General features: G+C 52.0%; 8 protein-coding genes and 1 non-coding gene across 9 annotated transcripts; 4 read left to right on the top strand and 5 right to left on the bottom strand.

Moving 5' to 3' along the window:
- Positions 1–1,455: 1,455 nt before the first annotated feature.
- Positions 1,456–5,689, top strand: UHO2_06941 (uncharacterized protein; the record flags this gene model as incomplete). The annotated part of the gene is made up of 2 exons (XM_041560536.1): positions 1,456–1,701; positions 2,159–5,689. The coding sequence occupies 2 exons, from the start codon at positions 1,456–1,458 to the stop codon at positions 5,687–5,689; spliced, it is 3,777 nt and encodes a 1,258-aa protein (XP_041416470.1).
- Positions 5,690–7,245: 1,556 nt separating this feature from the next.
- UHO2_06942 (uncharacterized protein) lies at positions 7,246–8,832 on the top strand (the record flags this gene model as incomplete). The annotated part of the gene is made up of 1 exon (XM_041560537.1): positions 7,246–8,832. The coding sequence occupies one exon, from the start codon at positions 7,246–7,248 to the stop codon at positions 8,830–8,832; it is 1,587 nt and encodes a 528-aa protein (XP_041416471.1).
- A 110-nt stretch (positions 8,833–8,942) lies between these two features.
- Positions 8,943–10,007, bottom strand: UHO2_06943 (uncharacterized protein; the record flags this gene model as incomplete). The annotated part of the gene is made up of 1 exon (XM_041560538.1): positions 8,943–10,007. The coding sequence occupies one exon, from the start codon at positions 10,005–10,007 to the stop codon at positions 8,943–8,945; it is 1,065 nt and encodes a 354-aa protein (XP_041416472.1).
- A 512-nt stretch (positions 10,008–10,519) lies between these two features.
- Positions 10,520–12,670, top strand: UHO2_06944 (uncharacterized protein; the record flags this gene model as incomplete). Its single annotated transcript, XM_041560539.1, has 1 exon — positions 10,520–12,670. One exon carries the CDS (start codon positions 10,520–10,522, stop codon positions 12,668–12,670), a length of 2,151 nt encoding a protein of 716 aa, XP_041416473.1.
- A 594-nt stretch (positions 12,671–13,264) lies between these two features.
- UHO2_06945 (uncharacterized protein) lies at positions 13,265–14,164 on the top strand (the record flags this gene model as incomplete). Its single annotated transcript, XM_041560540.1, has 1 exon — positions 13,265–14,164. One exon carries the CDS (start codon positions 13,265–13,267, stop codon positions 14,162–14,164), a length of 900 nt encoding a protein of 299 aa, XP_041416474.1.
- Positions 14,165–17,004: 2,840 nt separating this feature from the next.
- On the bottom strand, positions 17,005–18,807 carry UHO2_06946 (uncharacterized protein; the record flags this gene model as incomplete). Its single annotated transcript, XM_041560541.1, has 2 exons — positions 17,005–18,204; positions 18,742–18,807. The coding sequence occupies 2 exons, from the start codon at positions 18,805–18,807 to the stop codon at positions 17,005–17,007; spliced, it is 1,266 nt and encodes a 421-aa protein (XP_041416475.1).
- Positions 18,808–19,200: 393 nt separating this feature from the next.
- On the bottom strand, positions 19,201–20,607 carry UHO2_06947 (uncharacterized protein; the record flags this gene model as incomplete). Its single annotated transcript, XM_041560542.1, has 1 exon — positions 19,201–20,607. The coding sequence occupies one exon, from the start codon at positions 20,605–20,607 to the stop codon at positions 19,201–19,203; it is 1,407 nt and encodes a 468-aa protein (XP_041416476.1).
- Positions 20,608–22,265: 1,658 nt separating this feature from the next.
- On the bottom strand, positions 22,266–22,380 carry UHO2_10249. The gene has a single exon (XR_005960757.1). It is a non-coding gene; the product is annotated as a ribosomal RNA (ribosomal RNA).
- A 269-nt stretch (positions 22,381–22,649) lies between these two features.
- On the bottom strand, positions 22,650–25,847 carry UHO2_06948 (uncharacterized protein; the record flags this gene model as incomplete). The annotated part of the gene is made up of 1 exon (XM_041560543.1): positions 22,650–25,847. One exon carries the CDS (start codon positions 25,845–25,847, stop codon positions 22,650–22,652), a length of 3,198 nt encoding a protein of 1,065 aa, XP_041416477.1.
- Positions 25,848–27,239: the final 1,392 nt, after the last annotated feature.

The following is a 27,239-nucleotide window of genomic DNA, read 5'->3' on the forward strand; positions in this document are numbered from 1 at the left end:
TGAAAGGCGCGCGCGTGTGTTTGGTGTGCGCTAAGCTTGAGTGTAACTTGCATCCACCCAACAAACACGCTTTACTCTGGCAGGCATTGCGTCAAGAGTATGGCGACGAGCATGCGCCTCTAGCGGAAAGATCCTACCTCCTTCCAAGCCAAGTAATGAGCAAACACTGCTCTTCAAACAAGGCCAAGATGATCACTTCTGTATATTGACGCTTGAGGTGAGAGAGGGGGTGTGCGCTCGGGCTAGTGGTGCTCTTTCATGCGCGTTTCATCATCCGTCACCGCCGCCGATTTTGGTTTCCCTTTGTTATGTGTGCACAAATTCCAAGGCTGCTGTACGGTAGGCATGCAAGCAGCAAGCAAAGCATGGCGTGTGGCTTTATGTTGCTTTTTTCTTTTTTTTTTTTCTTTCTTTTTTTTCTTTCTTTTTTTTTTCTTTCTTTTTTTTCTTTTTTTTTTTTTTTTTTTTTTTTTTTTTTTTCTTTTTTTTTTTTTTTTTTTCTTTTTTTTCTTTTTTTTCTTTTTTTTCTTTTTTTTCTTTTTTTTCTTTTCTTTTTTTCTTTTTTTTTCTTTTTAAATAATAATAATTTCGCTTTTCAAAAGTGCCATTTCTTGCGGCTGCTCCTGTGCTAGCGCCGATCTTGACTTTTGAGCCTTTCTCTCTCTCTTTCTCTCTCTCTCTCTCTCTTTCTTGCTATGTGTCCTCACTCAACCCCCTCGCTGCTACGGTATCTTACTCGCTCCCTCTCAACATCATCCTCGTTCATCCTTCCTGCATCCTTCCGCATCACCGCACCCATCCAACCCCTCCCACCGCCTCTCACACGCTGTCACCACCCATACTATCGCTGCATCTCAACCAACACGCTCTTTTTTTAGCGTCTCACACGCTCTCTCTCGGCCTCTTCACATCTGTGCATCCTTCAAACTCTCCTCTTCGCTCTGGAAAGCGTCGTATTCATCACTCTACAACAGTACCACGTTGTTCACCTGCCTTTCTCGCTCTTGCATCGCATCACCAGCCTCGTCGTTCAAGTTCACCTCGTGGTTCACATCTTTGCACCTCCATACCGTCCGTCCCGACTTCTCTCGCTCTCAACTTCTTCTGCACAAGCTCTTGGCACGCTTCTACCAACCCATCCACTGTTGCCGTCGATATCGCTATCTCTCTACCTTCTCTACCTTCGGGTCGCTCTTCTCAACCACTTGGCTTTGACAGCAGCCGTCGGTTCTTCTTCCTTTGCTGCTCTGGGACATCATCCAAGCCCCTTGCCCTGGATCTCAGTTGCAGGGCAACATCAAGCAACAAGTCCCCTCGTATGACCCTCCTCTAGTCATCCATCTTCCCTACTCCAACACCTTCCAGCCGAGCTTCTACACCGCAGTAATCGTTCATCTCTTAAGCCTCTCCCATTCGACTCCAATTGCCAACTAGTTCCTCTCCTCTCCGCGCAAGATGGACGCACACACACTCAACGCTTGGACGCGCTTTGCGCTCCAGAAGGGCGGCATCGGCACATGCACCGCTCTCATCGACAACCCTGCCACCGAGCCTGAAGATCTCATGTTCATGGCCGGTGAAAAGATCATTGTCCTTCGCAGACTCGACGATGATTCCCCAGATGCCAACCCACGTCCCACCAGTAGCACTAGCGCTCGAAGAAAGAGCGATGCTCTTTCCGACTCAGAAGCATGGTTTCTTGTAAGTAGATACAGCAGCCAACCAGCCCCTTTCTCTTCCTCTCATTTCTTCCTCTCATTTCTTCCCCACACTTCTCTTTCCCATGGCCCAGTCCATTCTACCTCTCTCGCATTTCGCCGCTGCTATCTCTACGGACGGGCGTACTCTATCATTCCTCTCTACCTCTGCATTAGCCCGTAATGAACCTTTTGCTAACCCCTTACTTGTTTTGTTTTTTTGTTTTTTTTTTGCTTCCCTTTCCTCTTCTCAACTCTCAATTCCGCTTTTTCCAACGCTCAATCCTTCTCCGACTTCATCTGCACCATTGCACCACCGCTCCTCTTGCCCCTTTTTCTTTCTTTTTTCTCTTTCTTCTTTTCTTGCAACATCATCTCGTTGCTTTCTCCGCTTCACGCCATTGTCCCTCTTCCTTTTCAATCTACATCCATCACCCTCACACGCCCGTTCTCGTCGACAGGGCTACTGCGAAGGTGTCGTAGGTCGCTTCAAGGGCGCTCACGTCCTCATCCACGGCCGTCTGAAGAAGCCCGTCTTGATGCGTCGCAGCGCTGCTGGTAGCATTCGCGACTCTAGCATGCGCCCCATGTCCAGAAGCGAAGCAGCCAAGATGCATCTCTCTCAAGTGCCTGCCGGTATTCCTTTCACTTCCGTCAACTCTGACGGCGAAGAGGACGCAGCTGCCTCCTCACCGGTCGATCGACGTGGGCACGCATTGCCACCGCCGGCACAGCACAGTGCGGGCTTGAGTTCATCTCACCCCCACCATCCGGCCGCCGCTTCTGCAGCTTCGACGTTCGCCAAGAATGGAACCTTTGGTCTCACAACACCGCCTCTGTCAGATGAAGGTCACCTTCGAAGACAGCCCCTTCCACGCAGGCCGGTCCAGGACAACGACGAAGACTCGGACGGCTCCACTTCCCTTCTTCCATGGGCTAGGCACAGCCGTGAGAGCAGCAACGCCTCTTCTTCCGCTCCTGCTCCTCGACCAAACAACTTGCTCGCTCGAAATGGATCGTTGGCACGCCCCTCAGCGCCTCTTGGCACTTCATCTCCCTTCACCCACCACTACGCAGCCACACAAGCACAGAACGTCTCCAACTTACCCACTATCCATCATCTGCCGCCTTCGCCCATCTCTTCCAGCGAATCGCCCATACGTGCCGAGTCGAGCAACCTTCTGGCTTCCATCACCACTACATCCAGCTCAAAATCCAACCCTCCTTCCGCCGACACCACCGCCGACAGCACCATTATCAACACAGTCACTGGCAACTCTTCGGCTGCAGACTTGGCTTCGCGTACATCCTGCACCTCTTCCAACTACACCACCTCGACCAACGACGATTCCGACGACGAACAGGGCAACGAGAACCGTCGCAGAGACTACACTTTCTCCATCTACGACGTTTACGGTCGTGATTCGGTTGCTTTCCCTAACTTTGACTTCCGTCAGTACGGCAGCAAGTCGTCTCTTGCCAAGTCGACCGAGTCGCTCAACATACCAAGCCAGCGCTCCTCCAACGCAACCGACGACCGCCTGCAGCTGCCGCTATCGCCTCAACAGTGCCCTCAGCAGCGTCCCCAGCCACCGAGCGCCGACACATCAAGAGCGCAGCAGTCCATGCAGCAGCAGCAACAACAGCAGCAGCAGCAACAACAGCAGCAGCAACAACAGCAGCAGCAACAACAGCAGCAACTCGGACCCATGGCTGGTGGTATTCCACGCCGGCCTGGACAGCTTGTCGTACCTGCTGCTAGCGACACCTCGATTCCATTGGCGTTGCGATCTCCCTCCGGTCGTCGTCCAAGCGCAGCGCCGGATCCGAGAATGGCGGACGTCAATGGACCACGCCCACCTTTGAACATGGCGTCGAGCTTGCGTCGTCAAGTGGAAACTCCGCCTGTGCCAGCTCCCGGCGCTCAACAGGTTTCACCGTTGGATGCAGCGGGTGCGGCCTTGGCAGCCGGTCCAAGTGCCGATGCGGGCCCCATGCCACGCGGCCCGGGCGCCTTCGATCCACACCGACGTCCGTCACAGCACAACACTGCTGCGCCAGTGTCTGCTCGCATGCACCCTAGCACGTTGCCTCCCATCTTGACGGGAGCTCCGGGCACAGGAACATCGTTAGGCTCCAAGTCGTCAGCCTCAACCTCAGCCTTCGGCCCTGGCTCTTCCCCACCTGTCTCTGCTGGCACGTCGGCGTCCAATAGCCAGGATACCAACTTCAGCCATCGCCCTGGTTTCGCTGAGGCGCGCTCACGCCATCGGTCCATGTCGGTGGGCACGCTCAATAAGGCTGAGAACCTTGCGCTTAACGAAACGGATGCAGACGGCGCAGAAACTGCGCACGCACCTATCTTGGCCGCAGCGCCTCAGCCACCACATCTCACTGCTCTTGGCTCTGCCAACAACACCACACGACCGAGCTTCCGAACTTCAGCCAGCTCTGCTCGCTCGCGCAACGGTCAAGCTACCTCACCTGGGTTTGGGCCCGTGCGTGCATCTTCAGATCGTCTCTCGGAGCGTGAGAGGACCAACTCGGGCCATGGTTCAGGACTGCTTCGTAAGAACCCTTCCAACCCTACTCCTGGCCTCCATGGCGGTAGCGGTCTTCACGGACTCTCTCCTATGGCACGAAGCGCAAGCCCAATGAGCCAGCTCAGCGCCCCTTCACCAACATTCCACCACCAAGACGAAGCAGGACGTCGCACCAGTGCTGCTAGCACTAGCGCCTACTCGCCAGGTCCGCGCAGCCCCGCGCTTCGCAGTCCACTCGGTACGGCGATCGCTCCCGGTCCTGCATCCGCGCCTGTGACGCCCGGCGGCGGCCCCGGGCCTCATTCGAATGGTATCTTCGCTTTCCCTTCTTCGCCCGGCTCGGTGGCCAGTCCCAGTGGGATTGGCAACCGTGGTTTCGATGCGATGGGCTTCATCATTGAGCCCAACGTGCCACCTTGCATGCCTCAGGTGGACGATCCTGAACTCAAGGACAAGTGGCTTTCTGTACTCAATGAGAACGACGTCACTGCAGCAAAGAAGAGCCGCAAGGTCAAGAAGCTGGTGCGAAGCGGCGTGCCTCAATCGCTGCGACATGAAGTTTGGCTCTTCCTCGCCAACGCCTCGGTGCGTCGTCGACCTGGTCTTTTCGAGCAGCTTTGCAAGACTTCGCAAGGCAGCAAAGGCAAGCGCGGCAAAGAAGAGGCTTACGAGACCATCGAGAAGGATCTTCACCGCACCTTGCCGGACAATCAATTGTTTATAGGTGAGAATGCAACGGGCCGAGCGGACCTAGAAGGCATTCTCAAGTCGTATGTTCACTTCAATCCCATGCTTGGCTACACGCAGGGTATGGGTCTCTTAGCAGCCTTCGCACTGATTCAGATGCCAGCCGAAGATGCATTCTGGTTGCTCTGTGCAGTGCTTCGTAACCCTCAGATGGAGGAATACTACTCGGCAGGCATGAAGCAGCTCCACGTCGACAGTGTCGTGTTCAGCAATCTTCTGCAGAGCATGGACGCAGAGCTGCATGATCGATTCGAACAAGTCGGATTGTCGCCAATCATGTTTACTCCCAACTGGTTCTTGCCGCTCTTCACGCGTGTCTTGCCTTGGACCACCTTGGTAAGGGTATGGGATGTCTTCTTCTATGAAGGCCCTACATGGATGTTGCGTGTTGCACTTGCCATTGTACGCATCTTGCGCGAACAGCTGATGAACCGATCCATCTGCCCTACCGCAGGCGAGATGTTGCAGTTGCTTCTTCACCCTCCTCCTCACAACTTGACGGCGGAGAACGTGTTGAACTGTGCTTTCAGCGTGAAGCTCAAGGATGGCGAGATGCGCAAGTTGAGCAGAACCGCTTCCAAGTTGGTTAGGGAGAAGAACTCTTTGAATCAAGCTGCGGATGCGAGGGGAAGAGCATCGTCCAGGAGACCCAGTGCTTCGGCGAAAGCAAGTAGGAGTACCAGTGCTCCTGCGAAGCGATGAGCTTTCGGTGAGAATCCACGGCAGATGTGATCTTCGCTATATCAACCTCCATCACTTGCTTTGTTTTCTACAATTTTGGCAAACAAATCTTACACACTCTTTTTCATTCTCATCATATGTCGTTGTTTGTGCTTGTGTCGTTGTCTGTGCTTGTGTCTGTGCCTGTGTCTGTGCTTCTAACGTGCTCCTTGCCTTCGTAGCGAGTGTCTTGCATAGGAGAGAGACGTTGAAAAGCAACGTTGCAACTTGAAAGTAGGCGGCAATCGGAGGTCATGCGTATCCCGATCCAGCCAAGCGAAATGAAATGCAGTTGCAGATCGCGAAAACAATGCGTCTCTCTCAAATTTTTTTTTTTTTTTTTTTTTTTTTTTTTTTTTTTTTTTTTTTTTTTGTTCTGCCTGCGGTTTTGACACGCATCTTTCCGCCGGGAGCACGGGCCAAACACGAGGTTCAGGCCTGCAGTTGATTTGGCATACCTGACTCACCCTCTTTGAAACCTCCTCAGCACCAAGAACAATCCACAAAAGCTAGGAAGCCAATGAGGCTCAAGGTGCATGGGAAGGTACCAGGGGGGAGGCTGCCCGATCCTGCATAGGAGAAACTATTGGGTATCAAAATTTGAGTGTTTTTATTTCGCACAAAAATCTTATGTAAGCTCACCCAAAATTGAAAAAACACGCCTCGGGACCAGGTAAAATGACCTCCCCTTTTTTGGTTGCTCTCCAAATGATTACTTCATCACACTCATGTCCTTCATCACCGGCAATTCATTTGATAGCCTACATGTTAAGTCGAATCAATTGCCACCTTTGCTGCAAAAGTGTTTTTTTGGATGCTCAAAAATGGGAAAAATAGGTCAAAATCGAGAAACACGTGTTTCTAAAAATACTCAAATTTTGATACCCCATCACCCTTGTACAGTATCATACATGTGTACACAGGAAGACATATATATATATATACATTCGATCATCTTGTACTTAGTTCATGATCATTATTGCAATCGATACTCGTGATCAAACGCTATTTGTCGCACGCCCTACAACAAAATGTCCCCACCTCACCCGGCGAAATGTCGTTCTTGGATCGCAGCTGCAGGCAAGCCAGAGAGGGAGGAAATTCATAATTCTCCTATAAGGAGGCTCAAACGTAACAGGGAAACTATGTCGGATGTCTGATAGCCGGTATGCCGATGCCTATCGCGACAGTCGGTTCGGGTCTAAGTGGTATGTGAGATCGAAGTAGAGCTCACACACTTTCACTCATTTCGAGTAAGCCCCACCAAAGCCGCCAGCCGCTGAGTCGCAGTTGCGGTCAAGCCTTCTCTGTCTGTTGCGATATGAGTGATAAAGATTCACACTTACATCCCTCGCTTCCTTGAGTGCTTCCTTGCTTTCCAATTCAACGACTCTTCCCATACCAGCTGCGGCCACGAATGGTGACAGCGGCATCTGTCAAACTTAATCCCTAATCAGCAGCTTGGCATCCGTCGTGTCCGACTCGATCCGGCAACTTCGACTGCCGTCTCGACACCACGACGGTAGAACGAGGCTAAGATGGCGTCCTCATCCGCCCGATACACATCCATACCCAGCAGCGAAGCAGTCGACTCGAACAATGGTTCGATAGGCTCTTCCTCCGCCACCTCTTCCCTTAGCAACTTCGGGTATGTCGTCTTGCGTCCGCTCCAATCGAATCGATTCAGCAATATCGCATCCAAAACAGGCGTATATGGAGCAACACTCTTCGTCTTTATCTGCTTGGCTCTTTCCCTCCTCCTTCCCTCCTCAATACCCTCTCCAGCATCAGAATCAGTAACGACACCACAAGACTTGACACCAGCTCAGAGGCGGGACCGAACACTGTCACCCACCACCTGCCGTCGCGAATTCCCCCTCCTGTTCCCACAATTGGACGCCAACGTAGCAGCATGGAAAGCCAAAGGCAGCATATCCTACACCGATCTCGACGAGGCAGCTCGAACCTGTGTTGATAGATGGGGTATGGCTCGTGTTGTCATCCGCGATGGTCAACTCTATTTGCGTCAAGTGCGTGAAGGAGGGGAATCTCGAATCTCTGCCCTCCTCCACTTGTTGCACACCGCCATCAGCACCGATCCGTCTTCCTTCTCCTCCGGCAGTGATACGGGCATAGAACTAGTGCTGAGCGAAGCAGATAAAGAAGCTTCCCCCTCCTCTAACCTCATCTGGGTTCTTAGTAAACGCGTCGACGAACCAGCATCCAAAGGCACCTGGTTACTCCCCGACTTCGGATTCATCGGATGGCCAGAAGCTGGCATCGCATCGTTCGACGAATTCACCCATCTAGGCCAACTTCAAGATCACTTGGTCCCATGGCACGCAAAAGGGGACAAGGCGCTATGGAGGGGTTTAGCTAACGGCTATGCCCCACGGATGGATCTTTTAGCACGAACAGATCCGAGAAAGGTGAAGGGTGCAGAGGAATGGGCGGATGTCAAGCAGACAAGTTTCCACGATGTCGGGGAGGAGTTTCATCCCTTGATACCGATGCACGAACATTGTCGTCACAAATACCTCATTCAAACCGAGGGAAACAGCTACTCTGGGAGGGGGAAATTCCTTTGGATCTGTAGAAGTGTTACAATCTCCCACCCGCTCGAGTGGACACAGCACTTCCACCCAGCACTCAACTCTAACCCGCAATCACCAAGGCAGAACTTTGTCGAGCTACCAGGACCCCTCTTCTCCGGTCTCGAGGAGACAATTCGGGAGTTGCAAGAATGGGCATCCTATCCAGCGAATCAAACGCTGAATCTTAGCGGAGCTCTAGGAGTCAATTCTCCGCAAAAAATAGCTGATAATGCAGTAGAAACACTCAGAAACAGATACTTGACTCCCGCAGCGACAAATTGTTACCTAAGGGCGGCACTGAAAGCGTACGAGGGGGTGTTGAAGAAAGACACTTGGCCAATAGAAGAGAATGCGGCGGCATGGGATGAGGGCGGAGTGGGCATTCTCCCGCAAGGTGGACCAGGTGGGGGGGTTGCACCTGGTGGAGGGAAAGGGAAGGATTTGGTGAAAGTGGGCGTGAAGGGGGACATTGAGTATGGAGTTTGGCTGTTGAGTGGTAGTCCGAATTGGCCTCCATCTCCATCTCAGTAGTATAGCAGGCATTGACTCACAGTCCTCTACACGATAGAAATGTATGCCTCGATAATGGACAATCAAGTTCTATTCCTTCCTTTTCGATCGCTGACCCGTACAATGTGTGATCAAGCTTTGGCATTGAGAGACTTGACATGCCTTCTAATGAAGGCAACCATACGCTCAAAGCTCTCCTTTTTCGCCCTACCCCCTGGCACCTCAAGGATGTTTTCATGCCTAACATCAGGTATTCTAGTCTCATAGCTATGTCCCACTCCTTTCGCAAAATACACCTCATGCTTTGCCTCCCCGCCCTCTTTCACCAGTTTCTCCCCAAACTCTTTCGCCTCAGTACCCAAGGGATCATGTTCACAGGCAACGATATAACACGGAACCTCATAGCTCCCCGTCTCCGCCTTAGCCGGACTGACTCTCGGATCGTTGCCCATCTTCTGCTGCACTTCCGGCTCCCAACCGAGATAGGCGCCAAAGAAAAAGTGCATGACCTGGTAAGAAAGAGCTGCCATTGGGATGTTTGGTAGTTCACCTTGTTCGTTGGTTGCTTTGTCAATTAGAGGGATGGATGAGTCTGTTGGGGGGTAAAGTGTTACGCAGGCTTTGATGTGGGAGTATTCTTCCGCGGTTAAGCCGAGGGAGAGAGCAGTGCTGCGGGAGGAGAGGGCTAGAGCGAATTGTGCACCTGCACTATGGCCCATTAAAATGAGATCCCCGTTGAAGAACGGCTGCGAAAGAGTCCAGCGTACCGCTGAAACGACGTCGTACAACGCCTCGGGGAACGGGTTTTCGGGCGCCTTTACGTAGTCTGCATCAACAACGGTAAGTGAAGGGAGAACTTCGACGAGGTAGCGATTGGCGTCTGCGTCCGCACCGAAGCGGTCGACGGTGTAGCCTGAGCCGTGCCAGTTCAACAACACCGGACGCCTAGAGGGGGTGCAAGAGTTTGAGGGGAGAGAAGCCGGGTCGTATATATCGAGCTTGACATCGCGAGGCAAGGAAGGAGTGATGGAGGGAGTGGTTGTCGACCAATCAGGGGTGGCTTCTTGAGGGTAAGTAATGCCGCCGGATCGAATTAATTTGAGAGCGGCAGAGATTTCAGCGGGGGAAGGGTTGGCGGGGTTGGGAAGGAGTTGGAAGCCGGTCGATGCGTTGGCTGCTGATGAAGCGGTGGACATTTTGGAGGAGCTATGATGCTAGGTGTGGTGGAGTGTGATGGTGGTGGATGGTGATGGAAGCCAAGCGGAAGGAGAGACGAAGTACCGATTTGAACCGTGCGCAACTAGACTCAGACAGGTAAACCAAAGCAGAGGGGGCATGAATAGCTCGAGCAAAGCAGAAGAAAGCTAACTCTTGCCGAATCAACGATGAGCATCGATCCTCGGGTATTGTATAGCCGGTATGCCGACGCCTGTCGCGACAGTCGGTCCGGGCCAAGATCGGTGCCTATCCGAATGAGCGAAGGTTGGTAAAAATGTGAGATCGAACTAGAGCTCACATGCTTTCACTCATAAATCAACACTTTTCTCACACGTTGGCGCTGAAGCCTCAACACTCTACGCGGTGCGCTGACTGAACCCTGAAGGGAAGAAGCTCTCTCAAACTCTCAAGCTGCGCATTTCAACATTCCGACCTTCACTTCACCTCATCACCATCATTACCTTGCTCTACTGCGCTCTGCCACACCACGATGCCAAAGGCATACTTTGTCAACAAACGCGAAGCTGCCCGAGCTTTCAACTCGGACGATGACGATGACGACGATGACCAACTCGAACAGCTCGATCTCGAAGCCACCTATCAAAAGGACATGGTCCTATTCTGTATCGATGCCGGCCCCTCTATGCACCGAATCGACCCTACCGCCAACACTTCCCCTCTCTACTTCGCACTTAAAGCAGCCGCCTCCCTCATGCAAAAGAAACTCATTTCGTCACCACACGACCATGTCGGCCTCCTCATCTTTAACTGCGCCGAAACTCTCTTCCGCTCTGCCAAACCAGGCGAATACTACAAGGGAAGCTACGAACTCCAGTCCGTTCGCCAAGTCAACGTTCCCGATACATACAATTTGAAAGCGCTGCTGCACGAGGCGGAGCACGACCCGAAGCATTTGCAGACGATCTTACCTCCAGCGGAGAAACAGATGCGGATTGATTGGGCTCTAGCCAACGCGGGGGTGGCGATGGTAGCAGCTCCTAATGCCGGGAGTAAAAGGGTGTTTTGGATCACGGACAATGATGATCCGCATCCGATGAGTGTTGATCCGAAAGCGACCAAGGCGAGGCGGGCGTGTTTGGATAAGATGGACGAGTTTAGCAAGATTGGGGTTAGGATTGAACCCTTTTTTATCAATCCGAATCAGCCTGCTTTCACGGGTGCATCGCAGGCATCGGGGAGCGATTTGACGAGGGGTTTTGAGATCAATAAGTTCTACGCAGATGTGTTCTCGCATTACGATAATGATTTGGAGGACGACGAGGACAGCGCGTATCCGAGGAGATTGCCGAAAGCGTTTGGAAGGACAGCAGCGGAGCAATTGAAGGGCCAAGAGGTGAAGCGCAGTCTTTGGGATTCAGCTGTCAGGTTTCAGGAACTGGAGAATGACATTGCGACAAGGGAGACGCCGAAGCGTGTTGTATTTAACATTCGGTTTGAGCTTGCTGCTCTTGATCCCCCGCCCGCGCCGTCGACAGAAGGAAGCGAAGCCAACGGCGAGGGCGCCAAGTTGCCACAAGCACGGTCACGAGGCCGCAAATGGCAAATCGGAGTCAAAGGCTACAGTCTCGTTTGCAAAACCATGAAAGGCAACCCTGTCAAAGTCATCGTCGACGACGACTGTGGCGAACTCAAAGAAGTCGTCACGCACCAGCACTACATTGATGTCAACTCAGGCCAGCCTCTCTCAAAAGAGCAAGTGATTCCAGCGTTTCAATTCGGTACCTCTTCCAGCTTGCGCGGACAGGTGACCTTCACTCCGCAAGAGTTGAGGAGTATCAAAACGTTTGGTATGCTGCCTTGCCTCAAGCTCATCGGGTTTAGGGATAAAGACGAACTGCTCAAATTCGAATGGAACGTCAAACATGCGTACTTTATCTACCCTTCGGATATCGAGTGGAAGGGCAGTAGAAAGACTTTCACTGCACTCTTGCAGTCAATGGTGAAGAAGGGAAAAGTTGGGTTAGGCTTGTTTATGCCGAGACAGAACGTTGTGCCTGTGTTTGTAGCCATTGTGCCTCAGGAAGAGGAACTCGACGAAGAAGGACAGCAGCTTGTCGCGCCAGGGATGCACATCATCACTCTACCCTACGCGGATGATGTGAGGGACATCCCCACCAATCTACTGCACACGGAAGACGCCAACTACACACAAATCGATAAAGCAATCGCCTTCATCGAACGCTATCAAAAGAAACAACCCTTCAATCCAGACCACTACCCTAACCCTTCCCTCAATCATCATTACAAAGTGCTCATGGCGACCGCTTTTCAAGAGCCTCTTCCCGAAACGCCGACCGATCTTACGGTACCGCAGTATGGAACGATCCGGAAGAGGACAGCTCATTTGATTCAGGCTTGGCATGACGAAATCAATGGTGATCCAAGGCTCAGTATGGTTAGTGCCGCAGCAAGTAAGCAGCCGAAAACGAGTACAAGTGTTAGGAAGACGAGTTTCGAAGATGATACAGAGATCATGGGGCTGTGGGAGAAAGGCAAGCTGAGTGCGTATACCGTGGAAGAGTTGAAGTCGGTTTGTGAGTTCTACAGGTTGGATAAGAAGGGGAGGAAAGGGGATCTGTTGGTGCGGATTGATGAACATATACGTAAGATGAGCAAGTGACCGCCAAGGCCTCGTAAATGACAGTTACCGCATACTCAATGTTACCGCACAGCATGGTCACCACAGAGAAGAAGAGTGGCAGTGCATCTATACCCTAATCTCAACCTCTTTCTGGTTATGCTTCGACGTGTGGGATGTGTCAGATGTGAGCCGCCAAAGAAGCGTCCGAGATGCGGATCAAGAACAAAGCTTCTGAGTGTGTGTCTCACCACCAATCATGACAGCGGCAGCGTTACACTTCGAGCTCTTGCAAGCCGTGATCCGGTTTCCGATGATGTTCGGATGTGACACTGTAATCGTTGAAAGTGTGACAGCTGCAACAAAGGGTCGGGATGAGGGTCAGCGAGACTTGCTTTGCAGAGTGTGGAGAGAAAGCAAATCAAATGCGCGCTTACAATCTAACAAGAAATGTGGAGCTCCAGCCGGCTAAGGCAATTCTAACGCTTCGCATTTCGGATTCACGCCATAACCGCCTCTCGCACGTGCCTCCCAAATTAGCCTTCATACACCTTAGCTCCATCTCCACACCATCATCCTACTCAACCACCGCACACACTTTCCCCCATCCGCAACACTCCAAGAACGGAAGCAGATATGTCCAACGAAGACACATCTCGACCCGCCGTCATCCTCCCCGCTGCAGATCCAGCTAAAATCTTCAAACCGGACATTTTCAAAGGCAAAGTTCTCTTCTGTACCGGTGGTGGATCAGGTATTTGCTATGAAATGACCAAAACCATCATGTCCTTTGGCGCCGACGCTGCTATCTTGGGACGCAAAGCCGATCGACTTTCGCGTGCTTCTCAAGAACTTTCTTCCGCAACTGGTCAGCAGTGTCTTGCCTGTCCTGCTGATGTTCGTGAGCCGGAACAACTCAAAGAAGCTGTTAGGAAGACAGTGGAGAAATTCGGCAGGATCGATTTCGTCATCGCTGGTTCAGCCGCAAACTGGTTAGCTGCAATCGAACAAAACTCAGAGAAAGGTTTCAAAACGGTTATCGACATTGATCTCATCGGTTCCTACAACACTGTTAAGGCTACGCTGGAAGAGGTAACCAAGAATAAGGGGAGCTATATCTTTATCAGTGCCACCCTTCACTACTACGGGCTGCCCTACCAGTCGCATTCCTCGGCGGCAAAGGCAGGAGTGGATGCACTGAGCAGAGTTCTGGCGGCGGAGATGGGTCCTCTGGGTGTGAGGAGTAACGTTATCGCTCCGGGACCCATCGCTGATACGGAAGGTATGGATAGGTTGGCTCCTAAAGGTTTAGGTGATGCAGTGGCGGAGCAAGTGCCGATGCAGAGGATGGGAAATAAGAGCGATATTGCCGCTGCAGGGGTGTATCTGTTCAGTGAGGCAGCTAGCTATGTTACGGGAACACAGATGGTGGTGGATGGTGGAGCTTGGCACGTGGGTGGAGCTATGTTGCCTTACCCGACCAGTAGTTTGGATCCTAAGAGTTTGAGTAGTATCGTTGCTGGCTCGAGGCTTTAAGCACCGAGCTGATGTTGCAGGTGTGTATGTACACATGTTGTTTCGATGATGCTGTCGCTTGTCAAGTAACTCGTTCTGTTGATGTTGTTCAGGTTTGTGCGATTTGTGTTAACCAGTTCACAGCTTTTGTCGCCGCTGATCTCCCATTGTCACGCTTCAGTTCTAACAATGCGACGGGTCATGCTCTGACGAGGCTGGCAGCTGTTGAAGTTCTGAAGGGCAGGAACGACTCTACAACAAACTAACCTTGAGGCATGATGATTGGCAAAGATGTGGAAATGTAACTGGTGTAAGCGACCAAATGCGGCTCCTCGACGTCGCAAAGACAAGACAGGCATGCCAACCGCTTGATCGGCAACGAAATATAGCCGAAGCGCATCGACGCTTTTTCCCCCTCATCTGTGTGAGATCGCGTTTTCTTCTGCGATCCATAATTTCGGCAAAACATTCATCATTGGTGTTAAAACTTTAACCTCACACTCGTTAAAAAAAAAAAATTAAAAAATTAATGAATGAAAAGGCACGTGCCTGCATGCCTCGGCCGAATTCGCAGCTCAGCCTCCCCGAAAGCCAGCCTCAAATCTCATCCACACAGCAGCACAGTGCACCGCAAGACAGAGAAGACAGCTGGTGAGTAAGTGTGCGAGTGGGCAGGCGTGGGTGTGCTTGGAGACTAAGACTAGGAGCTCACCACCCCGTTTGACCACCATCTTCTCCATCCGACCTAGAAGTAATACCGTCAAGATGCCGTCCCAGAAAACTTTCCGCACCAAGGTCAAGCTTGCCAAGGCGCATAAGCAGAACCGGTACGTATTTGGACACCAGCAACAGCAACCAGCAATAGCAATCAGAGAACAACAGTAGCAATCAGCAATCAGCAATCAGCAACCAGCAACCAGCAACCAGCAAAAACAGCAATCTGTATCGGTAACAAAATGAAAGAGAACTGGCAGCAGCACGATAAAGGAGGGAGTGGACTAAGCGCATGACGGAGGAAGCTCTCCGACGGATTGCAGAAATCGCAAGTGCTAGGCAAGTTTGTGGGAACGGTTTTGCGAAAATTGATGGCGATGTGTCCGGGTCCATGTTGTTGGCAGGATAAGGGATAGACAATGTTACGAAGTAGTATCTCAGCACGCAGCTTCAGCAACGGCGTCACCGATTCGACATCAGCATTATCGTCAGCTTCACATCGTCGATCTCTGTTGCATGCAAAAGCTCCGATCAATAATCTTTCTGCGCCACGCCTTTCGAGTCACCGGCGCCAAAATCCCTCTACAGACTTACACAGATTCAACATGATCAGCAGTAACAGCAATCAACATTATAATGGCAACCAGCCATTTGCAGTCGAGCCAGGATAGCAGCAGCATTCCATCTTGACTTGCCCCACCGCTCAGACATGCCACCTCAGCATGAACCAGCCTCGTCACAATCGCCGTCTCATCACAGGCAAACACTCGATCGTGAACAGCCGGAGGCGATCTGATTGCCAACCTTGCAGCGACACGGTGCGACAAGCTCAATCAACGAATGCATCCATTCGCGTATATATCACATCTCGCCCCCTGTACCGCAACCACTACTCAGCATGACTACTTTCGTCACCTACGTCATTGCATAGACCTCGCACGACGATCTATTTTGGGTCGGATTTTGGCGAACGGAACAGCAACCTCTGCATTTCATCCGTTACGAAGTAATGTACTGTGGTACGGGTTGGTCTCCAATCCTTTGTCTATGCCGGATGTAGTTGCAGCACCTTTCCGACCGATGGAGTTTGACTTGCGCACGATTGCAGATGCAATTCACACGAACCCAACTAGGCGCTCCTTGCGCACAATCCGCAACTCACAACCACACTACCACAATATTCGCACCATCCTTCCTGCTTTAGGTGGTAAAACTAGCATCAACATACACCAACCAGCGTCCAACACCGGACTTGTCTTCTTTTCCGGCTTTGTTACATGGGCTATTGCTTCTGCTGTTGCCACTGCTATTGCTCACATCAAGGCCGCTTTCAGGAAGACGCTCAATACTGACTTTCGTTCGACTGTTTCCGATGTTGATTCGTTAATTTTAGACCCATCCCTAACTGGTTCCGCATGAAGGCAGACAACAAGATCCAGTACAACGCTAAGCGTCGTCACTGGCGTCGAACCAAGCTTAACATTTAAAACGCTCACCTAACGGTTTTTGGATGTTTTGCTAGGCTTCTTTTTCGACACACTCTCTGCCTCTTTCGAAGGGTTTGAGCACACACATCTCTCTCTCTCTCTCTCTTGTAACATCATATTGATTACACACCCACACACACACAAAACTTGCATTCTTGGCGCACACAACAAACAAAAATGCATACTTAGCTTCTCTCCTTACTGGGGGCTGGCGGGTTTTCCCAGAACTTTTCTTGCGTGTTGGTTTGTGATCGGATGTAGGTTGGCTTTGAGAGGTGAGGCTTTGGTTGATGGCGAAGGCCGAGTTTGAGAGTCTGGTTAGGTGAGACTTGCAGGCAGGTTGCGGTGTAGAAGAGGGTTTTGATAGAAAGATTGTCGTTTCGCATTTGTTGCTGAGCATCTTGGTTTCTCAGCACCGGGTTCTAGCCAGAGTCGATGAAACGACGATGATCCTTTTGACACTCGAAGACGTTCACGAACTCACAAGATGGCTGAAGGTGGAAACATCATCATCTGTCCCTACCCAAGAGGATGGGTAGGAATGAAAATGTTTGATATTATATTATCGAAAGTGTATATTAGTATGATGACCAAGTTGTAAAGTGCATTGTTCAAAAGGGGTATGCAAAAGGTATCTTAACCATCCACCAAAGCGTTCTTTCAGGAAAGCAGACCATCGTATCTCTGCAAAATCCATGCATCCGTACCACCTCTCTTGGCCCTCTCTGCAGTACTAATTCGACTATCACCCCTATAGAATCCTCTTTTCACCGCTTTACTATCGTCTGTGGGAGCGTTGAATGCATGAGCTGTATACAGTGCTAGCGCATGAATGTTACTCGGGTGAACTTCTAGATAGGTTCTTGCTAGATACTTGCCATTTACAGGCCTGCCGGGTTTTAGATCTGAAAGTGTCGGTCGAGGTAATGGCGCTCTTAAATATGGCGATCTTGTCGAGTTTTCTCCCATTCCAGTGATGCCTGCAGGGGGCAGTGTCGCTTCATCGACAAACTTCGGACTGAGCGGAGGGATTGTAGGCAGAGGAGATTTGGATTTGGAAGGTAACCGCATAGCCATAAGTCTAGCTTTACTCATACATTCCCCATGCAGCGTCGCCAACAATTTCGCACCTAACCCTTGGCCCCTCTCTTCCGGCGCAGTAGCAAGAGTGAGCAAATGAACATCAATCAACGCCCGCACCTCGCTTTGCTTTTCCTTCTTTTGACCCCAGAGACTGTGCCCACACGCTACTGTGCCCACACTGAGTTGCGCAGAAACAACACCAAGAATCGTCTCAGTCTCCACTCCACCCCCTGAAGGCAGAGAAACAACTTTCTTGACAGGGGCTGAACAAGTCTCTACCGGTCCAGGCAAGGGATGTTGTTGCTTTAGGTGGGCGGATGGATGACCTCGTTCAGCAAAAATATCAGAAAACACCGAGGTTGCGGGAGTGTTGTTAATCCTCCCCTTATGATCGCGGGGGTTGGTCATTCGAGTTTGAGGTGCTACTGGAGCTCCTAGTGTCGAAAACAACGATGAAGTTGCTGCGTTCGGGGATGAGGAGAGACCCGAGCCGGCCTCGTCAGCTAGACGGAGCGAATCAAATTCTTCTTCAGCTACATCATCAGGATCAGGTAGGGATGTCGGCGTGGCAGCGCCGGAAGAGGCGCTAGAGGACGGAGAGGCGGGGATGTCAACTTTGCGACTCTTGGCGATAGCAAGATCTGCAGCAGCGGGTAGTGGAGCTTCAGGAGCTGGGAGAGGTTTAGCGACTGCGACGAGGCACACGTGTCGATCGTCGACGAGTAGGCGAAGGAGGAAAGAGGCCGTCGAGGCGTACGTCTCGCCGTGGTCGGGGGACTGTGGATCGGGCGAGGGCGGCCGATGAATAGCACAGAGAGTGGATGAGGTTGTTAGTGCTTGATCAAAGATGCTATCATTGTGGTGCGGGAAAGTGGGACCCTGCGCAAGATTTTTTTGACTTTTGTTTGACGCGTGCAAAGATCTGTGGCTGATAAGAAGGCCAAGTCGAAGCAGCGAGTGGAAATAGCCAGGCGCAAGGGAAGAGAAACGTGCGCAATCTGAAAGCTGAAAACGTGAACAATGAGCAAGCAAGAGATTGTCGTCTCGCCAAAGATCCAGCGAAGGCCCCGATGGAGCAGCGTTGCTTCCACTCGGCTGTGTAGCAAAGCAAAAAAAATAATAAAAGGCCGGGAGATTTGGGTTTATCGATGTTGTGTGACACGGCTGCGTGCGTTTCGCCGTACCACTGTCATCGGTCAACTTGCTCGTCAAGGCGAAATGAGAGCGAGAGATGAAGACCGAAGAGGACCTTCTCCCTTGCCTCGTAGCGGTGCTGCAGGAGGAAAGAGAGATCAAGCGGCGATAACTTTCGACGATGTGGCGTACACACTGAACACCGAAGTTGGCCCATGCTGCTCCTCTCCTAACTGCAGGTGGCATCGGCAGTCGTGCCCTGCTGTCTGACTGCTCCACGGCCCGGCAAGAATGTGGAAAGGTGCAAGCTCGGAGATCTTGGCTATCACATAATCGCAGTTGCTACTGCATGATTGGTGACAAAGAAAGACCCTGCTCGACCTTACACTGCTGCCTTTCGGCGGGGATGCAGATACAGTGGGACGGGCAGTTCTGTTGTACGAGCGCTTTTCCTTTTCACTGCTTTTTTCAACCTTGTGTTTGAAATGTGTCTTTGCGTTACAGATGTTGCTGTGCTTTTCATGCGGATCACTGCATGTGCCCTAGAGAGATCATTGAAAGCCAAGAAAGGAAGGGGGCATGGACGAGATGAAAATGCAAAGGTCAAAAACAAGTGGAATGATGCAGAGCTACGGTCGGTCAGATGATGGGAGTGGCAAACCCTCCGAACAGTGGCCGACGTGCTGGCAGTGTAGGAGAACAGCGGCAAGACGAGGCGGATGATGGCCATACCGCCTGTCCGCAGCAATGGTACAGTCTGCGATGTGCAAGATTGGCGTGACTAAACTGAGATGGTAGCGCAGTGTGTGGACTGCCTTGCGTGGTGGTTTCAATAGGCAAAGGGTATGGACATGTCGAAGAAAAGGTGAGACTGGCCAATTGGTTACTTACTCTGTCTGTGTCGCCGTGGAATGCGTGCAGATCACGAACTTGCTCAAGATCGCCACGTCGTAGTGGACGCACTTGAATACGTGCATCGAGTGCCGCAGCTCGTGCGGCTGGTTCGATTGTCTTTGCGCTCGAGGGAGGCATGGAAAGCTGGTTGGGGTCGTGAACTTTGACTTGGTCGTCCAAGGCATAGGTGGACGAAGGGTCGAACTGAAGACCAAAGTCGAGATCGTGAGGTGTTTCGCCTTCGACCAGGCTGACGGAGGAAGCGTTCGAGACGGGACGGTGCGGCAGTGTGGAAGCGTGTTGGGGGTTGTGCTGGAATGGATATAGTTGTCGTACTGTTTCCGAGACTTGGGGAGCCAATACGGGCTCCTCTTGGTCCGAAAGCATGTCTTCATCGTAGGGAAGATAAGTGGGTCCTCGCTCTTCAATCTCCAGGTTGCGTCGCACGCCTTCGAGACGAGAAGCGAGGTAAGCAGCATCAGGAGCATGGCTCATGAGCCTCTCGTCACGTAATGCCTCCAACTCGAGCTCAACAGCGTGAACGGTCTTGCCTTTCCATCGACGGCCGCCAAAGGCCAAGCCATCAAGCTCCTCTTCGCTGCTGCTGTCCATGAGGGCACTCGCTGGTGCTGGGTTGCTGTTGATCACGTTTCGAGAAGGTTGCGCGATGGATGACAGGTTGCTTTGATCGCCGACACCGCGGTATGTGGGTGGTTGTGGTGTTGGCTTGCCTTTGCCGTATACTGGCATGGGTGCGAAGGAGGCGCGGACATCAAAGTCGAGTGCGTCTGAGCTTGCGCGGGATGAAGGACTGCCGGATACGCTTTCAGCTTGATCCTCAGAGAGACGAGGTGAGCCAGCCTGGAAAGTAGCACGATGCTTCTTGCGCTGTGGAAGCTTGACTTTCTGACCAAGGTAGCCGAAGCCATGGGTGGAAGCAGCGGGTTGTTCAGAGAAGTCGCTGGATGAGGAGCTGGCAGCTTGTGTCTCCTGGAATGATGATGTAGATGAAGATTTGGTATCGTTGTGGCTCAAAGGAGCCGAGGGCTTGGGAGGATCCACGTCGGGTGCCATGGTGAGCCAGCGAGTGAAGCGAGGACGCGATGGTCCAGCCATCTGCTCTTGCAGAGTCGAGCCGGTCTGGTATGACATGAGCTTGGTATTGATCGTGAGGAGGAGGCAAGTTGGCTCTGTGAGGGATGATTTGAATATTCGCACAATCAAAAGCCGAATGCCTGTGTCTAGAAACGGAAGCAGATTTACAAGAACAAGTAGACCATTCTAATGTGTAACTGAGGAATAGACGCAAGTTTGTCAGAGTGTTGGCAGGGTGCCAATTAGGGTTCTCGACGTTCGGTTGATCCGAAGTTGCTGAGCACGATAAGGCTACGCGACAGCTCGACGCTTGAGACTTGGATTCTGTGATACTGTGACGAGTTGGGAGAGGCGTGGGAAAGGCGTGGGAATGGCGTGGGAATGGCGTGGGAATGGCGTGGGAATGGCGTGGGAAAGGGTCGGTGTGATTCCGATGCGGTAATCGGTTGTTGTGTTGGATTGTCACTGAAAGCAGCAATGAGAGTGCAAAGATTATGGCTCTGTTGATGATATAGAGTCAGGCGTTGCAGAAACGGTAGTAGTCTGAGGTTGTTGATGTGGTTGGTGGAGGAGAGGGATGGTTGTGATGTTGTATGAGAAGCTGAGTGCGGCAAGCATTGAGGAAGTGTGGAGCGAGCGGCATAGTCACAAAATAGAAATGACCAAGTTACCGCCTGCTTATCCGCACAGAGCAGCAGCATACACACACACACACAGAGCAACAGCGAGAGAACGGCGCGAAAGGAGCGTGGAAGCGCAGTTGCAGCAAAACGGTAGCGTGGATTGACAAGTGAAAGCCGGCTTAGAGTGGGACAGGACCGGTTCTGAGAGAGATTTTTTAAATTTCGAAAACTGGGCCCTTCATCTTCGGTAAATGCGTCGACACCCTCTCCGAAAACGTATGTGTCAGTCACAAAACAGAGGCTCTGTGAGACAAGCATCGAAAATTACCAATCGCGCCGAACCAAAGCCGAATCGACAGACAGGTGAAAAGATACCGCAGCGCAGCTGTGTCGCAATCCGCAGTTGAAAACACGCCAAAAGATCAGCGAGAGTGACACCAACGAGGCCTCCTCTCCAGCTCACACTGTCCATCGCTCAGTTGAATGTGCAAAAAAAAAAAACCCCACTTTTGGGCGGATGGATGTGAGCCATGGAAAGGCATTGGCCTGACTGAACCGGAGCATCTTGTTTGGAGATAAAGTTGTTGAAAACTTGAGTCGTTTTGGGTCCCGATACCGGTGATCGGGGATAGTCTTAGTACAATGTCACTACTCTTTTAAGGCAGAAACATATACTAAATTGACTGAGGGAATGTGGCGAGAGCCTAGTGCTCTCTGTGAGGTATATATACAAATGAGCGGTACATGCCGTATGTGGGAGTACTACTACTCAATGATCTACCATGACAACGAGCGGGACCGCGTTGTACCCGATCTCTGCTGAGATCTACTCGGTCCCATCTCCAATCGGGTCGGTCATCTAACCAGATCGGCTCCGTATCATCTTTTAGTGTCTCGTCGGATCGTTATCTTCAGCAAAAGTCTGTCCGCAAAGTCTAGGCGGACCTAACCGGTGATTCGGACAGAGCGGTCTCAAGGCTTATCTCCTCTCCTTACAACGCTTAACCCAATCTCGCGATATATTTGCTTGTCCGACCACTGATACTAACACAAAAAGAAAAAAGAAAAAAGAAAAAAGAAAAAAGAAAAAAGAAACTGCAGCACCTAGGATTCCCGAGTGGTCCCCCACCGCAGTACTGACTAGGCGATACCTTGCTTAACTTCGCAGATCGGACGGGATGCGGTGCTTTCAAGGTTCTATGGCCGCAGATATTCGAGTAGTTTGAACAGCTTGATATTACTAGCAGTCAGGTGTGATCAACAGACGCCAAGCACCTCGTCTCATCCACTCGCCAACGCACCTTCACGGCCACACGGAGAACAGAACCAAGTGTAGCAGGAAGATGACATGCATTGCTCTCCTGTCAAAAAAGCCGCGAGAAGAATGGTATCACAAGTAGAATACAGACAAGCGACAGACATGTCATTGAGAAAGAGAGCATTCCCACAGAAAACCCAAAGGTTAAAGGGCTGCAATCACAAGACATGTCCACCAAACGTCTTACCAGGCTGCTGCGAAGCATCCGTGCGAGCAGCGTCCACCGTCGTCGGACCGCCACCGCACTTCTGACCGCCATACTCTGACCCAGCCTGAGATCCAGATGGGTGACCACCAGCCGATGCTGCAGACGAGGCATCAGTTGAATTCGATTGACTCTCGCTGTCGCTCTTCATCGTGCATCCACCTGTATCGCTCTTGTGATGTCGGCTCAGTGCATCCGGACGGGCAAACGTCTTGCCGCACTGCTCGCAAGTATGAGGCTTGATGTTGAGATGCAGGTTCTGATGTCGCTTGCAGTCATGCGATCGTGCAAAACTCTTGTTACATCCAGGCCAATCACACTTGTATGGTCGCTCGTCTGCGTGCGATCGCAAGTGTCCTCGAAGGTTGTACTGTCGCGTGAACGTCGATCCACATCCCGGGATGGGACACGCGAACAATGCCTCTGACTTTCGTCGCGATGCCGATGCCGCCTGTGTCGCCTGACTCGTCACAACAGGTACTGGCGGCGCTCTCAACCTTGAGTGTGAGCTTGTCCCTGAGGCAACACTCGATGCTGATGGTGACTGCGCAACACCATCCATACCCATTCCTCCCATCGCTCCAAACGCGTCCCTCGGGTATTGCACCAAGTTGCCCGCTGCATCATACATCAATCCACCCGCCATCTGAGGCAATGGCGAAGCCGACCCAGTGTTGCTGCTCGATGCATTCGACCCGAACGAATAGTGTCGACCGTGTCCCGTGCGATAGGGATGCACTCTTGCTGATCCAGACAACGTCTGGTGGTGACCGCCTGTCGCTGCCTTGTTCGAAGAGACCGAGCGGCCTGAGCAAGGCGGTGCCAGGCCTCCGTTCGGCGCGGTGATCTGCATGAGGAAATCCTCGTCGTTGCCTCGATACATTCGGCTCCGAGACAAGTCCTCCGAGTGTGCCAGTCTGCGGTGGCCACCGGGCGAGCTTTGCCGTGCACTGTTGGATCTCCGCAGCTTTGGCGCACCAGAGGCGTCGGCACCAGTTGCTGGTTGGCAACCGTCGCCAGGGAAACGCCACTGTGGGTTGAACTCGTTCGGCCCTGATCCGCCAAGCTGTGAAAGATCGTCAGCTCCCATTGTGTTGCTTTGCCCGTTGAGCTGGAAGACGGGAGGCATCATCTGCTGCTGCTGTTGTTGTTGTTGTTGCTGTTGCTGCTGCTGTTGTTGCTGTTGCTGCGATTGGAACTGTTGCTGCTGCTGCTGCTGTTGTTGTTGTTGTTGTTGTTGTTGTTGTTGCAAGCTTACAAAGAAGGCGCTTGTGTCGCCAAAAGGCTGCGAGGCATCTGTGTTGCCCTGTGTATTGTTCAACAGAGAAGGATCCATGGTAGCTAGCTGCGAAGGATCAATCTGCAATGTCGGTCCAGCAAACGCAGACGAGTCGGTCTTCAGCGATGACCAGTGGAATTCTGATCCGTTGCCTTGTGTCTTTGCATCTGCGTTGGCTTGATTCGTTGCAGCGAAAGACCAGTCGAAAGCAGTACCAGCACTTCCGGCGTTGCCTGCAACGATAGGAGACCTTGGCCCGACGTCCGAGCTGGCGCGTTTCCGGAACATGGCAAGTGTCGGGGACTCGGTCTTGCCATTGGACTGGAAGCCCATGTCAACATCGAGTCGCAAGAATAGACGGATCTTGTCGTAAGAGTCTTGACGCTTGGTTTGACTCGACCACTGACCGGGTGCGTGGACTGCCGGATTGCGGGACTGGTTGCCAGCTAGCGATGACATCATCTCTCTGGGTTCCGCCGAGTAGCCTTCAGGAAGGATACGACTGCCGGCAGAGTGTGGACGGAAGAGGTCCTGACCCGAAGATGGCTGTTGCAACGTCGAGCCAAGCTGAGCATCGACGGTGGAGTCGGGAGTACTTGCATAGCTGAAGGGTTCTTGGTGCATGGTCAAAGTGGAAGGATCTGATGGCAGCCAATTACTCGAGGAGGTGCCGGGCTGGTTGGAGGTTGCTGCGACCGTGTTGCTGGATGGACCCTGAGATGAAGTAGCGAGCTGTGCGAGGAGATCCTGGAACCCACCTTGTTGGTCATGGGCGCACATTGCTTTTGGCGTCGAGGGCGAAGGAGCCATCACGTTGATGCTTGGCATGGCAGCATCGAGGCTTGCAGCCACCGGTGTGTAGTCCATCGAAGAATCGGAAACCGAGACGGTCGGGATGCCTAATGTGAGCTGAGGGGCGTTATTGCCACTCTGATTGACATATGTTTGACTTGATATTGACGGGTATGCTGACGATGAAGATCCCTCTATTGATTGCGATTGCGGTTGATAGACTGGCGAGCCGGCATGATCGGAGGCATCGTCGAACGTGGGCGGGTATCGCTGGTCCTCGTCAAGCCTGATCTGACCCATCTGACCGACGGCTTGTGAGAGCGAAGGATCAGACAGGAAGGCCTGACCAAGTGGAGGTGGGCTTGGGGCATCAGAGCTGTGCGAGCCTGCACGGCGATGGGATCCGGCAGGAGATACAGCAGCGAGGAAAGGACTTGATGATGGGCTCGGGTTGACATTATTGTCGCGGAAGGTGTTGGGCGCACTGAGCTGAGAGCCTGATGCCGAAGAAGCAGCGGGAGACAGAGCGGGCGCGGCGGTCAAGAAGCTGCTCGATGAGGGGGCGCTGTAGCCATCAGCGGATGATGGATCATAGAAGGCTCCATTCTGTAGGTTCCGGAGATTCTCCTGGGACAGGTTAGCCTGAGCGATAGCGTTGAGCTGGGTTTGAGAGAGGGAGCTCGAGTTCTGCATGGCGGCAGGTGCCTTGTGAATTACGTCAAAGCCGCAAGCCCCAGCGTCACAAGGCTTGCGCTCGGCGGCTCTAATGAGTTGGTTGTTGAGTTGGCGACGAGCTAGAAGGTCGAATGGGTTGAGCTCGGCAGATAGGATCTTCTCGATGTGTTCGAGATAAGCGAGGCGTCGAGGAGAGAGGGTATACGGGTAGTCGGAGTGTGCGCTGAAGTGTGCAAGAGTCTCGGCGGGTGAAGCGATAGCAGCAAACTTGCTCGAGTCTCTCGGTGAGAGTGATGGGTCGATGACAAAGTCGAATAGTGTTGAGGTATCGGAGCCAGGTGTGATTGGGTTTGGCGTTTGCGTCTGGATGCTGAGTAGAAAGTGATTTGAAGCAAATGAAGGCATTAAGGTTAGTTGCTCTGCTCGCTCTTGTCTGATCCTTTCGACCCGACAGCAATGATCGATTTCAAGAAGAGATTGGGTAGAGAAGCTAGCTGTTGGTGTCGATGTATCAAGTGAGCCGTGTGAGCCCTGAAACAGGGAAGATGTTGGTGGGGAGGAAAGAAGCTTATTGTACGGGGTGGTGGTGGTGGTGGTGGCGGTGGCGGTGGTGTTTGTGAATGTAGATGTGGATGAGGGATGAGGGCGGATGATGTTGGACAGAGATCAGCTTTGAGCGAGAGACTGTACGAAGCAAAAGGTTATCTTTGCTCGACGGATGCTGGCACGAGGGGGTGGTGAGGAGGCGTAGGGGGCGGAAGGTGCAAAGGCGGTGAAGCATGAAGCGGGCGTTGAAGAGGGATTGAGGCGGCAGCAAGGTGGAGGGATAGACTGATATGGAACTTACCCTATGACAGGAGAGAAGTGTTTGAGAAACGAGGCGATTGCCGTTATACGAGGGGATGGTTTCCTTAGGAAGCGTTGTGGCTGTGCTGGGCCATGTGGCTCGCTGAGCTGAAATGCAAGACAGCTCGGATCGACGTTGGTTGCAGGCGACTGGCTTGGTGCAGACTGACAGCAGGAGAAGCGGCCGCCTATGGAGAGTGGTCCGGCTAGAATGATAAGATGAAGCTTGCTACGTTGGCAATATAAGCGTCGAGTTGAGGTGAGAAGAGAATGGTTTAGGAGGTGTCCAAGATGGATGCAACGATGCAACGTGGGCGTGTGTCTAAGAGTTTGTGGATCGAGAAGCCAAAGAGAGAGAGTGTGTGTAGAGAACTGCAATCACAGATTGTGTTGCGACGAGTTAAGCCGACTGTCGTACATGGACGAGCTCATGTCTGCCGAAGGAAGCGATCCGATATGATGATGCACGCTGACATAAACACAATCGGCGATCAGATGAGATAGATTTGTCTAGAGATCGGGTGCAAGGTAGCCCCGCTCGTTGTCAAGCTAGGTCATGAAGGAGGATACTCCCACAATCGGCACGCACCCCATAGTTGTATATATATCAAGCCGAGGACACTAGGTCCTCACTATGTTCCTTAGTCAATTGAGTATATTTGTTTCTGCCGTAAAGAAGTAGTGACATCGTACTTAGACTCTCCCCGATCGCCAGTTATCGGGACCAAAACTTCTTCACTTCTATTAATTTATGTCCCCTTCGACCGACGGGCAAAAGCGGAAACCCACTCTGTTAGGCCGCGTTTAAGTTTGGCAGAACCTTTTTATATATTTTTATTATTATTATTATTATTTTTTCCTTCTCCGGGACAGTTGCCGATTTGACGCAGTAGTCAGAATGTTCAAACTCAGGATGTAACAGCCCGAAAGCCCGAACAATCCCTTCCGACG

The sequence above is a fragment of the Ustilago hordei genome (assembly GCF_900519145.1).
Source record: "Ustilago hordei strain Uho2 genome assembly, contig: UHO2_contig_22, whole genome shotgun sequence".
Lineage (NCBI taxonomy): Eukaryota > Fungi > Basidiomycota > Ustilaginomycetes > Ustilaginales > Ustilaginaceae > Ustilago > Ustilago hordei.